Here is a 17,246-nt window from a genome sequence, read left to right as displayed (position 1 = left end):
TCATGAAGATATCAACCGACATTCCTGAAATATAAATATTTAACATAGTGCTCTTTTGTATTTTGCGTTACGCAAATATAACTTCCCGGCCTGAAATGTAAACATTTCTTTGTTTTCGGTTATAGTTACAATTCGGGTCATTTTTACAGGATACAAAAATGTAGCTGAAAATCATCCTGGAATGTGCGTGTCGCCCCGGTTCAATATCCAACATAGAGATATCTTCAATATTGAAAAACGTGCAATGATAGTTTTAGCGTACATTATTAAATGCATTTTTAAATGTTTTCATTTTATCAAAATTATGATTAATTGTTAGCTTTTTAACGTTTATATATAGTGATAATATCCGTAGTCTTTGTTATTTTTATATGCTAATATAGTTGCATTGTCTGCAAAAAATTTTTCGAAGTTGATATCGAGTACAAATATCGAGGGTAAGAATGATTAGTTTTTAGATGTTGGGTTATTGCGCTAGTGACAATAGGTGCATCATGAGACGGCTCGACAGAGTATTAGCAGTCAAGCTTACATTTATATTTTCTTCATTGATGAAAACGACATCTTACATAAACATAAAAATTCGTATGCAAGTTTTATCTCATACAAAACCCGTGTCAAAGGTACGAAGGGCGTGCAATAAGTAATGTCCCTGATCCATTTCCAGTTGTCTGATCTAGCTGAAATTTTGCATGTGCTATGATTTATATCTCTACGGATTAGGTGGCAAATTACAGCTCTGAACTAATTGTGGTTTCTGTTTTACAGGTGTTTGAACTGAGTCAGGTGTGAAATGGAGTCTGTTGAATGTCGAGCAGTGATCCGGTTTTTAGTCGCGGGCAAGCGACTCTATAAGTCACACCGTCGGTCCGTCCTTCGGTCGGTCGGTCGGTCTGTCGGTCGGTCTGTCGGTCGGTCTGTCCGTAACACCTTTGTGCTTGGCTTTTTTTGGTTAAGATCAAAGGTCTGTTGTTATTAGTGCTGTTCTTAGCTTTTTAAACTTTTCTTGGCCTTTTGGACAAGATAAAAGTGTAGTATATGATCCGGCAGATACAGCAAGCAAAGACCATATGTGGGGTTGCCCCCACATATAAGACCTTGGTCAATGTAGGGCCAACCCTACATACCAATTGTCACTATCCAGCTCCCCTATTCCCGGGGAGTTGGTCCCCATTTTCCCTTCACTTCTCACATTAAAAATCGGCATTGTGCCTAATTTGCTCGGTGGGGGAGCAAATAAATACCAACCCCACATATAAGACCTTGGTCAATGTAGAGGCAACCCTTCATACCAATTGTCACTATCCAGCTCCCCTACTCCCCGAGGAATTGGTCCCCATTTCCTCTTCACTCTTCACATTAAAAATCGGCCTTGTGCCTAATTTGCTCGGTGAGGGAGCAAATATATACCCTTTTCTTGGCCTTTTGGCCAAGATCAAAGTGTAGTATCTGTCCGGCAGATACTGCCAGCAAAGACCATATGTGGAGGCAGCCTCACATATAAGACCTTGGTCAATGTAGGCGCAACCCTTCATACCAATCGTCACTATCCAGCTCCCCTACTCCCCGCGGAGTTGGTCCCCATTTTCCCTTCACTCCTCACATTAAAAATCGGCCTTGTGCCTAATTTGCTCGATGGGGGAGCAAATAAATACCCTTTTCTTTGCCTTTTGACCAAGATCAAAGTGTAGTATCACCCACTTTACAACCAGCCAGTCTCAAAGCCATTCAAGTCAATCTCCAGATCATTCAGGTTATTTTTGCAGGATTCCAGTTATTTTTTAAGCATTCAATTCATCCTTAAGTTCATTAAAGTCATTTTAAATCATTTACTTTTTATTGATTTAAGTCATTTTAGTCAATTTTTCGGTCATTTTAGTTTATCTTTAAGAATTTTATGTCAATCCTACATTCACGCATTCATTCATTACACGAGAGCACGCGACTAATGGTTATCGGCCTTGTTGTATTTGAAAGGACGCACACCACAAGAGACTTTTGATGAAATGAAAGAAACTTATAATAATACCCAACCATATGAACTGTAAAAACGCTGGCATCGTGAATTCAAACATGGCCAGAAGTCTGTGAAAACAACTCCCAGACCTGGTCGCCCACCTTCTGACACTGATGAGGCATCTTTCCGTCAAGGTGAGGCTGCCATTTTGGAAGATCGGCGCATTACTATTCGCCAAATAGCCCAAGATGTCAAGATTAGTACAGGGTCTGTGGAAACTATCATTCATGACCATTTGCATATGCATAAGGTGTCTGCCAGATGGATTCCCAAGTTGCTCATACCATTCCAGAAGCAAGAACGCGTCTAGTGCTCGAGGATGAATGTGGAGATATGCCAAGAAGATTAGTCAAAGTTTTTCAAAAGACTGATTACACAGGATGAAACCTAGCTCCATTACTATTATCCACAGACTAAAGGCTAGTCAATGCAGTGGAAGCACTTGGACTCACCACCTCCAAAGAAAGCAAGGGTGCAGCCCTCCGCTGGCAAGGTCATCTCATAGTCTTCTGGGACCAGGACGGAGTAGTGATGATAGATGTCCTGGCAAAGGGTTCCACAATTACAGGAGCCTATTATGCTTCACTTTTGAGGAAATTAAGGGAAGCTATCAAAATCAAGAGGTGGGGCAAGATCAACAAAGGTACCCTCCTCCTGCAGGACAATGCTCCGGTCCACAACTCGCATGTCGCCAGATCAGAAGCACGGGGGTATGCTTATGAAATCCTACCCCATCATCCCTATTCTCCTGACCTTGCATCCTCTGACTTTCACCTCTTCCCAGCCATGAAGTTGTTTTTGAAAGGAAAGCGTTTCCCAGATGATGCAGCCTTGATTTCTGAAGTCACGTTGTGGTTGGAGGACCAAGCTGGGGTGTTCTACAAAAACGGTCTCCAGAGTTGAATCAAACGATGTGAGAAATGCATAACTCTGGGTGGTTCCTATGTAGAGAAAGACTAATAACTGTGCCAATTTTCATTGCTCTACTGCTATGGGAAGTGGGTCAGGGGCATTACTTATTACACGCCCCTCGTCACATTGTTAAAATTGCTATAATAAATAAGTTTCATTTTTTATTTGGATCGGTTGAATGTCCATTTTGTTAACCATACTTTTTAATGTGTTCACCTATTTTATAATGATGCTGTAGTTGATTCCGATAAAACAATTCCATTTATGGAGTGTTTTTTATTTTCGTAAGAGTCTGTCTTTAAAAATCTACCAAAAAGCAGGAATTATCTAATCAATATAAAATATTCACCGATTAATGAGTAAAAAATGCACATTATATGGGTGTAAGTTATTTTTAATATTCCTTGTATAAATATAATTTGGGAAACTTCATGCCTCCTTTCCTCATTTGTCCCTTGTTCGGCCCTTTAAAGTCCAAGCGATCCACTAAGCACATACTCATTCTGTGGTATGAGGGTGAACCAGTGTAGAAAAACAACAACAAAAATTTACAGGGTGCCTTCGAAATCGAAGATTGAAATCCGAAATTTGAATGTGTTTAATTTTTTTATCTTTTGCGTTTTGAAGTGTGTGATTCATTATAAATAATTATTATCTTTCACATGAGGATGAAAAAACTTTTTACGAAAACACTAAAATAGGCATACTTTAAATCTTTAAAAATAAATTTAAAATTTTATTTTAGAATGTGTAAACTTTCCATATACCAGTACATAAAGAATGTTTTAAAAAATCGATATAAAAAAAAAATTTAACAGGCAGGGTGTTAAAATTATAAGAATTAATTGTATCTGCGTATTACTTTTTTTTTCAAGATACGATAGCCCGTTACGGTTTACAAAAAGTTATTATCTCTCTTTTGGAAAATTAACTATAACTATGAAGACATGGATTTTGTAGATGATGGTTGTGACATTCCAACAAGTTATATACCCCAGATGGTTATCAAAAACGGACCTTTTAAGGGTCACCAAATTCTAATGAAAGTCTTTGTCAACTTGATTTATGCAATAAAGAATTAGGGAAAGTACAGTATGATTTATTTCATGAAAAAAGAATGTGGCTCTAATTAGAAAAGTTATTTCATGGAAAAAGAGTGGCTCTAATTAGAAAATAAGAAAGGAAAAATGATTTAATCATAAAATTAAAAACTGACTAAAAGTAATATAAAAACTTTACCAATCCTTCTTGTGTTGTCTCACGGTTCCCTTGAAAAACTAATTAACATTTATCCTCGAATAGCATTTGGGCCTTAATAAGCGATAAAAAATTAGTACATAAAAAAGTAAACTTATTCGTTCTCTGACATCCAATAAAAGCTGTTATTGGTGGACTTTTTTTTACATGAATCAAATAATTGTGATCACAAGAGGAAATAGATAATAAATTACGCGTTTTAAATTTGTTGATTTTTTATATATATATATACGGTGTAATATCGATCTTATAACTGTGTCTTTGGAAGCTGAAACACTTTTCGTGTTTTCTTCATCCTTATTCTTGTGAATGTTTTATTGCTAGTTATATGTATGTAGAGTTGTTCCCCTTATTGACACGTTTCCTGTGGGAGGCAGATTCCTCGTATGTTCGAGATTATTTATGAGGTCTTTTGTATATTCCAAGTTCTATCCCACTTCCTAGAATACCATATGATGGTTGTATTCTAATCGATTGTTTTGTTTTTGCTGTATTTTTAATGGCAGTGGTGCCAATCGTTGATCGAGAACCAACATCAACGACTGCGTATTCATGTTAGCAGACATAAACACCATATTACCATTTTATTATATTTTTATTATTTTGAACAAATAATATTATCTAAAATGTATAGTCACAATATCCTCTATTACTTTGACCGTTATAGCTCTGTCAACAAAAGCTAAATATAAAATTCGACGTTTTATTTGTTTTAGTTGCTTGTTAATACATGGTTTTAAAAGACTGCTTCATTTTAATTAAGGCACGTTTTATTGTATCCGCTGGCCATTTTCTCTCTGATAAATAATTTCAGTGCGATGTTTAGAGTGACTATCTCGTACAGTAATAGGTCACCCTCCCCTGATCCTAAACAAAGTTAGGAAAATACCATAGAAATCTAGTTTAGATCACCTTTTCGTATTACACTGTCCATGCGCTTACTTTTTGCAAATCCTTACGCTTATCACAGCTTACTTGATTGTTATAAAACACTTTTCTAATAAGAGATCATCACAAACGTCAACAATCATGCGGTGCTTAGAATATATGTATATACATAGCAAAACGTCCCCTAAACCTTTTCGTTTTAGATTCAAACTTATGATATCATTGCACACTTCTTTTCACTATCGTTCTGAGCGTATGACTGCTTATATATTTTGTTTACTTCATGAAGAAGAATCCTACACATAGCAATTTAATTCTACGTGCATGAGTGTATCTCATGCGTCAATTTGGGTTAGCAAAAACACAGCAATAAAAACGGATTCACATGTCTTAGATTTAAATACATTTTTTATGAACAGTGATTAGATAAATTACCTTATTTAGAGAATACATCAAATCATACACTATTTGCTTTCTTTTTATTTTTATGTATTTTAGTTTTTAGTAAACAAAACATGCGTGTACAGTTCTCGCTTGTATAAAGTTAAACGTATTAACTGTTTATGAATATTCGGTGCGAAAGTATATCCCACGATATTATTATAAAAACAAAACATAATATAAAAGTAATACTATCATTTTTATCATTCATAAAATTTTACTTAAAAAAAGTTCATGGTGTTCTATAGATAGAGCTTTGTGCAATGTTATTACCCCTTAGGCTGTGATCATAGCGTAGTATCTGTTAACTGTGGCAAGCGGAGTCATTGGTCAAAACATTATTATTATTATTATTATTATTATTATTATTATTATTATTATTAATTGATTTGAGCAACGGATGGTCGCTGGATCAGTTATTATGATTAGAAGAATAAACAATTAAATTGAGGAAGAAATGATTGACGTGTGAATCGCAAAAGGAATGTGAAAATAGAAAATAGATGTAAACATTATTTGGGGGGGTTGTAATAAACAAATAACTAGTTGTGGACATTAGGTTGGTCTGAGACACGTAATTAGGTGACGTAAGAGAACACGTGATGTAGTTAGTTTTTGGAGAGATTCAGAGAGTTGAGGATTGACCACCAGACCGGACAGACGTCTAGACAGGGGTGGACAGACAGTTAGGGAGCGAGCTGTAAGAATAGAACATGTAGACGAACTGCAGATCCTGTGAAAACCATTTGAGACAACTGTAATAAATTTATATTATAAAAATATAAAGAGTTGTTTTATGGTTTCACAAATAAGAACAGATGTCTCAATTGGATGGTGCTGATCGTTTCAAGGTTCGTCACGGAGCAGCGGAAAGATACATAACTCATCAAGAAAATAGGTATGAAGCATATACTATTATTCTTACATATAAACTGTAAAAATATTCCGTGCGATAAGTCTGATACAACATGATTCAGTTTACACGTCAATATCATGTCCTCCTGGCTAAACAACATACGTACGATTTATACGTTTATTATCTGTCTGTTAAAAGAACAATATCCCACATCCACTAGATAACTCATGACACGTTTTAATATATCATCTCCTTCAATATAAACCAATATATAACATTTGTTTTAAATTACATCCAAGAATAAGAAATAAATATATTATAAATTTAACACAGGCCACCAACTCCCCATATTTCCTCCTATAACACAGAACAAGCTAGGTAACATACAAATATCCGTGCATGAAGTCGCCAAGCTAATCAAGAACCTAGATTCCAGTAAAGCAACTGGCCCTTATGGCATCCCAATCATAGTGTTAAAAAAGCTTCAACCAGAACGTGCTCCCATACTTACGAAACTGTTTAAGCGCTGCCTTAAGGAGAAGTGCTTTCCGACTCCCTGGAAGAACTCATCAGTTTGCCCTGTATTTAAGAATTCAGGTGATAAGTCATCTCCCTCTCAGTACAGATCAATAAGTCTCCTGTGTGTTATGAGTAAGTTGCTGGAATCCATATTAAATAGAGAAGTAGTCAACCACCTCAGCAGGAATAACCATCTTAGTGACACACAATATGTTTTCCGCTCTGCAAGATCTACCGCAGATGTACTGACGGTTATATCCCACAGGATTAGTGAATCTCTTGAAAAAGGCTTCCTTTCTAGGGCAATTGCTCTTGACATATCAAAGGCCTTCGACAAGGTATGGCACAAGGCTCTACTTCACAAGATTTCCAGCTACGGTATAACTGGAAATGTTTTCTCAATCATTAAATCATTTCTCTCCGATAGGCTCATAAGAGTAGTGGTCGATGGACAAACATCGGAGGCCTGCAATATAAATGCTGGAGTCCCTCATGGGTCAATCCTGGGCCCAACTCTCTTCCTGATCTACATCAATGACCTCCCTAAACACATACGTAAATCATTCGTTGACATCTATGCTGATGACACGACGATCTACGGCAACACATCAAAGGCTGTAAATGACAAAGTTCTCTCTGATTCTCTCTCCTCTGATCTCGAGCGCGTGGTTCAGTGGGGGAAGATGTGGCTGGTTACCTTTAATGCATCCAAAACCAAACTTCTATCCTTACATCATCAACGCTCTGATCCCCATCTGGCATCAATTGTGATGGATGGCTCTCGTCTGGGTGAGGCCCCGTGTTTTGACAAGCTTCTGGGTTTGACCTTTACTCCTGATCTGAAATGGAACACGTACATCAAGTCTGTTGCCAAGGTCGCTGGAAAGATAGTGGAATCCTTCTACCGCTCCAGAAGATATCTCACTGCTGATGCAATTCACTATCTATATAAAAGCCAAGTACGCCCAAGGATGGAATACTGTTGCCATATCTGGGCAGGAGCTGCTAAAAGCAGCCTATCCTGCCTTGACATAGTACAAAATAGACTTCGTGACTTAGTAGGAGATGCCCTTTTCTCTACCCTGCAACCTCTCTCCCACAGAAGAGACGTTGCGAGCCTATCCTTGTTTTATCGTTATTTCCATGGCAGGTGCTCGTCTGAACTCCAATCTCTGGTTCCCCCTCGCCAATCTTTCACGAAAAACACCCGTCTAGCTGAATCCACTGTGAAAAATTTCCCCCACTCTATATATGTGCCTAAATCAAAACGCGGATTCCATGAACAAAGCTTCTTTCTTAGAACTGCACGCCTGTGGAACTCTGTTCCGTCTGCCTGCTTCCCACCGGACTACAACTTGGATGTCTTCAAGTCCAACGTTAACAAATTCCTAATGAACCGCCCCCTTAAGTAAACACTTCATAAAATCTCCACACTAACGTAATGTACTTGCAATAACCCCTATCCCTGAGTGGCTCCGGGCCTTGATAAGTGGTGATCACTGTGTAAAAAAAAACGCCTATAGATACCATTTCACCTTAAATTAAAAGGCTTGCAAGATGTTAGATTGAACATATAAGATCTTTTATCAATCTGGGCTTAAATAACAAACGAAATAGTTATTTATATGCCTTCATTTAGCTATTAATTCTAGTTGGGGTCGTACCTCAATTAATTTGTTTTAATTTATTTCCGACTTTTCTTTTAAACATAGTTTACTAATTATTTACGTTTTTATTCCCATACGTATTTAACTAATATCGCATTATTTTTTCATGTTCACTCATGTGGTGAGTATTCCTACAATTGAAATGATTTTCTGTGATTCCTATGTATACTTTTGTTTATTGATGGCATAATTTACTGTTCTTCGTATATTACTCTGGTTGTTAAATATTTAATAATTAATTAGCAATATTTTATTTTCACATGAAAAGAATCAGTCTCATTGGTTTTAATATTTTGGGTATTTTGTTCACTATTGATTTATGCAACAAGAACTCACCATGTATGTAAATGTAATTATCTACCAATTTGACTCGCATATGTACACACACATATATGATGTAAGCATTGTTAGTGGTAACAGAATTCATAATAAATGATTCGATGAGGAACCGAACATGTTTACGATACCTATGGTACATTTATTAATTTGTTTGATTTTAATACAAAAAGTATATTAGTAAAATACGTTAAAGTAAATAAAATTCATTAATTAATACTTGAATGAAAGAATACTGGTTAAATACACATAATATATTTTTATTATTTCTCTATTCATACTCTAAAAAAGCAACCTCTTTTCATGGACGTGCGTAAGAAGCAGAGGTGTGTCATTAAATTCCTGACAAAAGTCCATTGAAATACAGGTGACTATGTAGAAACAAATTCTAAAGCGTAAAAGGTCGTTTGTTTTAATGGTATCACTCCCTGTCCCCATCTGTAGCTCTTCAAAGTTCTAGATAGTAAAAAAAATAGAAGACCTTACTTTTGGAAATATTATATATATATATATATATATATATATATATATATATATATATATATATATATATATATATATAAAGAGGTGTAAATTGTTGATAGCTTATGATTTACAACAGTTATTATTCGAAAACTGTTTCAAAACCGGACCTTTTTCTTCCGAGGAAAAACAGTTATCAAAAAACATTATTTACACTATTATTTTTCTACTTAGCACGAAATTCACACACACACATATATATATGTGTATGTGTTAGTGTGTGTGTGTTAGTGTGTGTGTGTGTGTGCGTGTGTGCGCGTGTGCGTGTGTGCGCGTGTGTGTGTGTGTGCACTCAATCAATATAAACGTATTTATCAATGCTTTACTCTACTCTTAATATGCTGAAATCTCGTTATAACGAGCAACGTTAATAACACCTAAACGAATGCGACGAATTGGGATCCAATTAATTTGCTTACCTTTCAAAATGGACAGTCCAACACCTTGTGGAATAATCACTTTGAGGATATCCCCAAATTCCTCCCTAACGAAATGCTGGAGCATTGGAGATTCAGCAAATCCGCCCACCAAAAACAGGTACTTCAAGTCTGAAAAAAAGAAGTGCGAATTTGTTAGGTTTGCATCAACGTGCTTCATATAATTTAGTCGTGATATGCTGTTTGAAATTAAGTATAAGCAAGACTCTTTCTCGTTAAAATCTTTTAGTATGTTTACTTAGAATAAGTGATTTATTCCACATTGATTGTTAAATACGGTTTCATTTGTGTTCATTTTTGCATTAAATATTAATCATTAATAATCCCTCACTTAGCATCGAACGGATACCATAATATTTGGTTCGCTGCACATTATCATAACAAAGCTCCATACAAAATTCAAGCCAGATCAGCACTGTAGTTGCTGGAAAAAACTTCTCATGTATATATGGTGTTGTGGTCACTCATCTCTATTAATCCTTAGTAATCGCTAACTGTACAATGAGCTAATACCATAATACTTGATTCGCTGCACCTTATCATAACCAAAGTTCATAAAAAATTTAACCTAGATCGATCCAGTAATTTCTGAGAAAACTTCTAGAGTAAATGCGGTAACTAATTCCTATTAACCATATTAATGAGTAACGTTGTACTGAATGGATACTATAATATTTAGTTCGCTGCACCTTATGATAACACAATTTTAACCAGATCTAGCCAGTAGTTTCCGAGAAAAATGGAACGGACGGACAGACAGGCAAGAAGTTACATCGGCCGAAACGTCGTGAGAATAACGATAAAGATGAGAACAGCAGTCCGGATATTATTCTATTACTTGTTTGTTTGCTTTGAATGTTGATATATTTTACAATGATGAGTTTGGGTGATTTGCATTATTTGGATTATTCGAATTACTGTTCTCATTTTAAGAGATATTCACACAATGCTTCGGCCGATATAATCTCCAACTTTCTCCAGATGTATCTTTTCGAACTCGGGAATCTTTCCATCGAACTCGAGAATTTGTATGGAAATTCGAACAGATACTTTTATTAAATCTACGGGGTTGCATTCTCTTGTTTCGTCAATCATGAACGGGTACTGATTCGCATTTGCCTTCTTAGTATCGCTCTCACTGAGGATTGAACCTTTAACCTTCAGAAGAGTGTGACAATTGAATTATACTTAGTATTTTATCCTAGGAAATCATTCTATTATTATTGTTAGATCATACTACTTATAACTGTAGATCAATACTTATTACGACATATTACTACAAATTTATATATATATATATATATATATATATATATATATATAGAGAGAGAGAGAGAGAGAGAGAGTATTGCTATGTAGTTTTATTGAAGCATTGTGTGGGATAGGTATGTAGTAGAGATTTTGAAGGCTATCACAATGCGAGGAATGAGATATAGTTGGTGTTGGTGAGAGAAGACGAAAACAAGTGGCGATTTACAAATCAATAAGTACACACATATATGTCTATATATACATATATTTATTCAGTTGTATTAAATACAAATGTCTTACTTGTTATGTCTTTGACAATATCCATAATATATTTCGGAAAAAATTCACTTTTCAAGTGGTTGACGTGACAGATCGATTCAAAACATGCTAGATGATGGAGCGGAAAATTAATTGAATGGCTGTATGTAGCCTCGGGGAAAATGTAAGGAGGGAATTTATATGTATGGCGTGTTTTAGGTAATTATCATATTTTTGTCCCTTTTATAATTGTTTTTTTGTATACATATATTTTTTTTAGTTTATAACTCGTTGCTTTTGCGTGAGCTTTTTTTATTTTGTATATTCTATGTCTATTTCGTTGTCTTTAATTTTTTCTGCTGCTATGTATTATTCATTTATTTGTTTAAATTTTTTTACGTCCTTGCTTGTTCAGTGGAATGACCTGGTGTATCTAGGTCACACAAATCGCTAACAGACTTGCACATGTTAACTTTTGAAGGAGAGAAGTAGAGGGAGGATGTGAAAGTGGAGGGGAGGGTGTGTGCGGGATGTGGTGCTCTTAGCTGACTGTTGGGTGTTTAGGTTAGGGGTGTGATTGTCAGGAATAGGAAGATAGGTGGGAAGGGGGGCACTAGATTGACTTTCTTTGGAACTTGTTATTCTATTTATTTTGATAAAACTATAAGTGATTATAGATCGAACAGTTTTTATTTAATTCATATTATTATTTGTTTATTTATTTATGTTTGTTGTTAGTGTTTATTTGTGTTTTAATAGGTGGGGTAGCTTAAATCAAACAATTCTCTCCCTTTTATATTGGTTTATTTTACTTCAGTTAACTACTTTTTTATTATTTTTTATATATATTGTTGTTTTTTACTTGTTTATTTTAATTTCTTAAGGGGTCAAAATGAATCAAATCAAATTAAAAAATTGGGATTCATCTCCAAGTAACCTAAATCTAAAATGTCAAGAGTTTAGACCCAAAATTGGCGGAGGAGTTAGGTAGAGTTTTCAAAAGTCAAATCGTTGAACTTTGACCTCTTGACACTAAATTTCTGGCCGAAAACCGATTTAAAGGATTTTTCCCAAATCTCTATCGTCGGTTGTCATATGCGCTGCTTCTTTGGGTCGTCTTACTCACCATCGATCTTCTCTCTATAATTTTTACTTATATAATTTATACTTATAATTTTTACTTATAAGAGTGGGTGTTTTTTTTTTTTTCTCCATATGTGGTCATCCCCGACTTTTCACAACCTGACTTTTACCCGACGATATGAATTTCCACCACCATGAAAAGGCATTATTTTTTCAGAAAAATAATCATCGTTCAAAAGACACTCTTTTATTAGTGTCATATAATGTCATATAATGTGTAACATGTAAGAGGGAAATGCTAAAACTAGGTGGCCAGGTTCTTGTATTCCTTAACATTTTAGCATTGAACAATTCATTCTCAGATTTTGAATTGAAGGAATGTTTTTGATTGAATCAACAGCGATAGTGAAATAGATTATGTGAAGGCGTTCCTTTTGGTTCGTTTTTATTCTTTTCTTTGTTTTTTATCTTTTATTTTCCTTTTTTTTTTTTCATTGTTAAATAAAGGATTGGCTCGAACATTATCCGTACTAGCAGATGAGATCACAAATCATTTGCGAAAAAATGTCCAAAATAGAAACTAAATTTTATTTGTATCCAAAGTATTGTCGATCCGTTCAGTTCCTTAGCTTTATCACACTTATGCCTGAAATATCATTTTTTATAACTGTTATGCTTAAGTTTAAAATAACATTTTCATTGATCTGTGGCACTTCAGTGTGGAATATTAGGTTGGTGCAAAAGAAATATCGGTTTTTCACATATGTTATATTATATATGATTTCTCAACTAATTCATTGATATATATATAGCCATTTTTATATCATTTTGAAGCGCGTTTTTCGCTCTATAGAATCGTGTTATTTGTTATCGTTCTTAGTCTCTTCATTCATTTTTTGCAGGCTTTCGACAACATGAACAAAATTAAAATCCAAACGATGTTCTTGTTCCAATTCAAACTAGGTCGAAAAGCTGCCGAGACACCTCGTGATATCAATGATGCATTGGCTCAGGAACTACTAACGAACGTGTGCCACAACGGTGGTTCAAGAAATTTCGCAATGGTGACGAGAGCCTCGAAGACGAAGACGGTTGAGGCCGGCCGACTGCGGTTGATAACGAACATTTGAAAGCCTTAATTGAAGCCGATCCACGCAAAACTACATGAGAAGTTGCTGTTGAATTCGAGGTCGACCACTCAACAGTCGTTCGCCATTTAAAGCAAATAGGGAAGTAAAAAAAGTTGAATAAATGGATGCCGCATGAATTGAACGACAATAAAAAAAATAGTCGTTTTGAGATATCTTCTACGCTCATTCGGCGCAACAAAAACGACCCATTTCTCGAGCGGATTGTGACATGTTATGAGAAGTGGATCCTCTATGACAACCGCCGACGTTCGGAACAGTGATTGGATGTCAGAGAACCTCCACAACATTTCCCGACGCCGAAATTGCACAAAAAAAGGTTGTGGTGACTGTTTAGTGGTTTGCGACCGGTCTCATCTATCACAACTTCTTGAATCCAGGCGAATCTATTATAGCGGAGAAGTACTGCCAACAAATTGATGAAATGCGCCAGAAGCTCAAACGTATATGCCCAAGATTGGTTTATATGAAGGGACCAATTCTCCTCCATAACAACGCTCACCTGCATGTTGCTCAACTAACCCTGCAGAATCTGAATGAATAAGGGTACGAGACTCGGCCTCATCCGTCATATTCAACGGACCTCTCGCCCTCTGATGATCACTGTTTCACGTATCTCGACAACTTCCTGCACAAAATGCTTCAAAAGCCGAGATGATGTCGAATCGGCCTTCAATATCTTCGTCGCTCCTAGAACTCTGGATTTCTATGCTAATGGAATAAATAAACTTGTTTCTTGTTGGCAAAAATGTGTCGATTCTAATGGATCTTATTTCGATTAATAAAGTTTATTATGAAAGGAGTTATGATCTTTTGAAGTTAAACGTCAAAAAACGACATTATTTTATTATTTTGTTTGCCTGTCATGATTTTTTTTTTTTTTTTAATATTTTCATTTTTCTGTCGCACTTAAGTTTGAAATAGTATTTTCATTGATCTGTCGAACTTAAGCGTGAAATAATATCTCGTTGGCCTGGCATGCTTTATTTTTTTAAATATCAGGTTGACAAGAATGTTCTTGCGGTTTTTAACTTATAAATTCAGAATATCTCGGCTCAAACAAAATATTATTGAACGAAATAAGCACCATCAGAATCAACATACTTTTGCCAATGCAAAACTAGTGTATTCGTGCCAGTAGTGTCAACATCTTGCGTTGAATGTGCTTTTGATGTCGCTTAAGTTTTTGAAGCATTTCTTAGGCAGAAAGTTGTCGATATGCTTGAAAAAGTGGTTGTCGCTAGGTGAGAGATCTGGAGAGTATGGCGGATGAAACAGAGTTTCGTAGCTCAATTCGTTCAACTTCTGGAGGGTCGGTTTAGCAACATGCGGTCGAGACATTTGTGGAGTCGAGTTGCCTTCAGGCCTTGATAAGTGATGACTTCCTTGTAAAACAAAGAATGCGCGACTGAGCGCCCCCCCTGTAAGACATTAATAACGGGAACTTATTTCGCTACCACAACGTAAAAATGCCCTTTCTTTTTCCGACAAAAATGTCCATCAATTATATTTTTCGCAAGAGCTTCTTGTCTCTGGAGAATATTATCACGAGAGTGCTTTCCTGTAGATTACAATACGGTCATCTTCAAATCTTATGTAACCAGACTCCTGTCATGAACTGTCAAGCAAGTAGTCAATCGTGATTCATTCCATTAGTGATTACCAGTCTGTCCATGAAGCTTTAAATCTTACATCTGATAATCATTTCATCTCATTAATTCTTATTCTCGGGTGTTCGTTGGTCTTGATAAGCGGTGGTATTTTTGTTAAAAAAATATTATATGAATGTTAATCTGTGGACCCCATTTGTTGTAGGTGTCAAGGTTCCAACTTACAAAGATGAAATAGTATTTACGTTTGTCTGTCATCCTTACATTTGAAATGAAATCCTCGTTTCTGTCACGCTTAAATTTAAACCAGCATTTTAATCGCGTGCCAATCCAATGGGTGCATCTTGAGAAGAAAGCGCGTTTTTGTTGGAAGCGTATTTAAATGGCGTTCGGTGTTATGTTCGAAAACTTTGGATTTCCGGTTAATGTCCGGGGGAAATCACCAATAAAAGAATGAATGACATCTAAAAGACTCCATAAAATCAAAATGAAAATTTCCTGAACATAATTTTAAAAAAACATTAATTAAAATGTTGAATAAAATCAATAAAACTACTCATCTAGTTAATGATGTTCACGTTGTCATTAATATAATTAGGATTCCTTACTTGAAATAATTGGTGGTTTTCCTGAGGTTGGTAGCAAAACTCTACAATGTTTCAATAATTTTTTCGATATTTAACCTGATTTCTGCTCTCATTTCACAACCAATGCTCAGATGTTTATATTGCTCCATATGAAACGCATGATTTTTCTTCTTGAAAGCATGAGTTTGATAAACTTGTAGAACTGATTTTCTCTCAAAATTTACAATAGAAAACTATCTAATTTCTTTCTAAGGTTACTAGAAAAATGATTGGATCATTCTGCTACTCTAGAAAATCCATGTCTCCTGATTCAACCCATTATCTGTATAAACGTCGGGTACATTTTTGCACCCTTCCAGTCAAAGTTTAGATAGTAATATTCCTTCACACTATTTCCGCCACCTTCAGATTTGCTGTATATGATTCCAACTTTAGTTTTCGCACAAATCACTCCACTCTATCGTTATTTCTATAAAAGTACTCGATTGAGCTAAAAAAATTTCGTTCTTCTTTGTTAAAAAGTAGACATCAAAATCACAACAAAATTACTTTAATTTCACCTCCATGTGTCTAACCTTGCACGAAATTTTCAAGAACAGTTCTGTGTGAGGGTTTCTATACGTACAACATACTGTCGCAGGACTGCTTCCCGGTAGTAAAGTGGTTAACGACATGGACTGACGACATGTGTGCGTGCAAAGTTGGAATCCAGTCCGTTCTACAAAAATCACTTAGGATATTGGCAAGTTTCACGTGGTCCCTCCTATAAGTACTCAATGTCTTTTTAGAAAGAATTCTGACTAGAAAAGTATCGAGGAAACCAATGCCAATAATCGTATTTTCGGATTCATCCGATATCATGATGACCGCAAGAGTAATCAAACGTAATATATTTCGTATTCCGCTTTGCTCTAAATAAAAACATAATAAATAAATTAAAAATAAACATTGATTTTTATTTATTTTCCTTTTTTCAGTTATTTTAAATAATAATGAAAAAAAGAAAGATTAGCTTCATATTATCTTGTAATTTCATTACGTCGCTCCCACCCTCCCGTTACTGCACCCGGCATAAACAAATATGGCCGCCACTTTACATGGCGACATAACATGCGGAAAAGTATGTTTGCAATATCGTGAAAACTATTTGCCGATCTCAATTATAAATGCGATATTCGTTTTCAGCACACCCGAACACCCTAGAAAACAAGTTTTTACAAGTAGGTTGTGCGTTGGTCTACCAGATCACATTTTCCAAAAATTCATTCCAAAAACCTTTAAATGAAACCCAAGAACAAAAAAAAGTCTATTAATGTCGGGCCACTGTTACGAATTTGGAATATAGGCATGTGAACGAGGAAATCGAAAGTAGAAATCAGAACAAAAGATATTATAGGGGTGTAGTCTCTTTTTGAACTGAATAAACACTTTAAAATAAATTAAACCAATAAAAACAT

The 17,246-nt window shown here is 35.5% G+C and overlaps 1 protein-coding gene and 1 pseudogene across 1 annotated transcript in view; one reads left to right on the top strand and one right to left on the bottom strand.

Moving 5' to 3' along the window:
- The window catches only part of LOC145283556 (heat shock 70 kDa protein 12A-like), a 467,888-nt gene that overhangs the window by 18,494 nt on the left and 432,148 nt on the right, over positions 1–17,246 (bottom strand). Inside the window, exon 8 of the mRNA XM_080132440.1 lies at positions 9,835–9,963. Coding sequence (XP_079988566.1) covers positions 9,835–9,963 — 129 coding nt within the window. The remainder of the gene's footprint in view (positions 1–9,834; positions 9,964–17,246) is intronic.
- LOC145284327 (U2 spliceosomal RNA) lies at positions 1,409–1,533 on the top strand (annotated as a pseudogene).

The sequence above is a fragment of the Euprymna scolopes genome, chromosome 8 (genome assembly GCF_053919585.1).
Source record: "Euprymna scolopes isolate OS-2025 chromosome 8, ASM5391958v1, whole genome shotgun sequence".
Classification (NCBI taxonomy): domain Eukaryota; kingdom Metazoa; phylum Mollusca; class Cephalopoda; order Sepiida; family Sepiolidae; genus Euprymna; species Euprymna scolopes.
The sequence above is the reverse complement of the archived record's forward strand: the minus strand, read 5'-3'. Positions and strand labels throughout refer to the sequence as shown.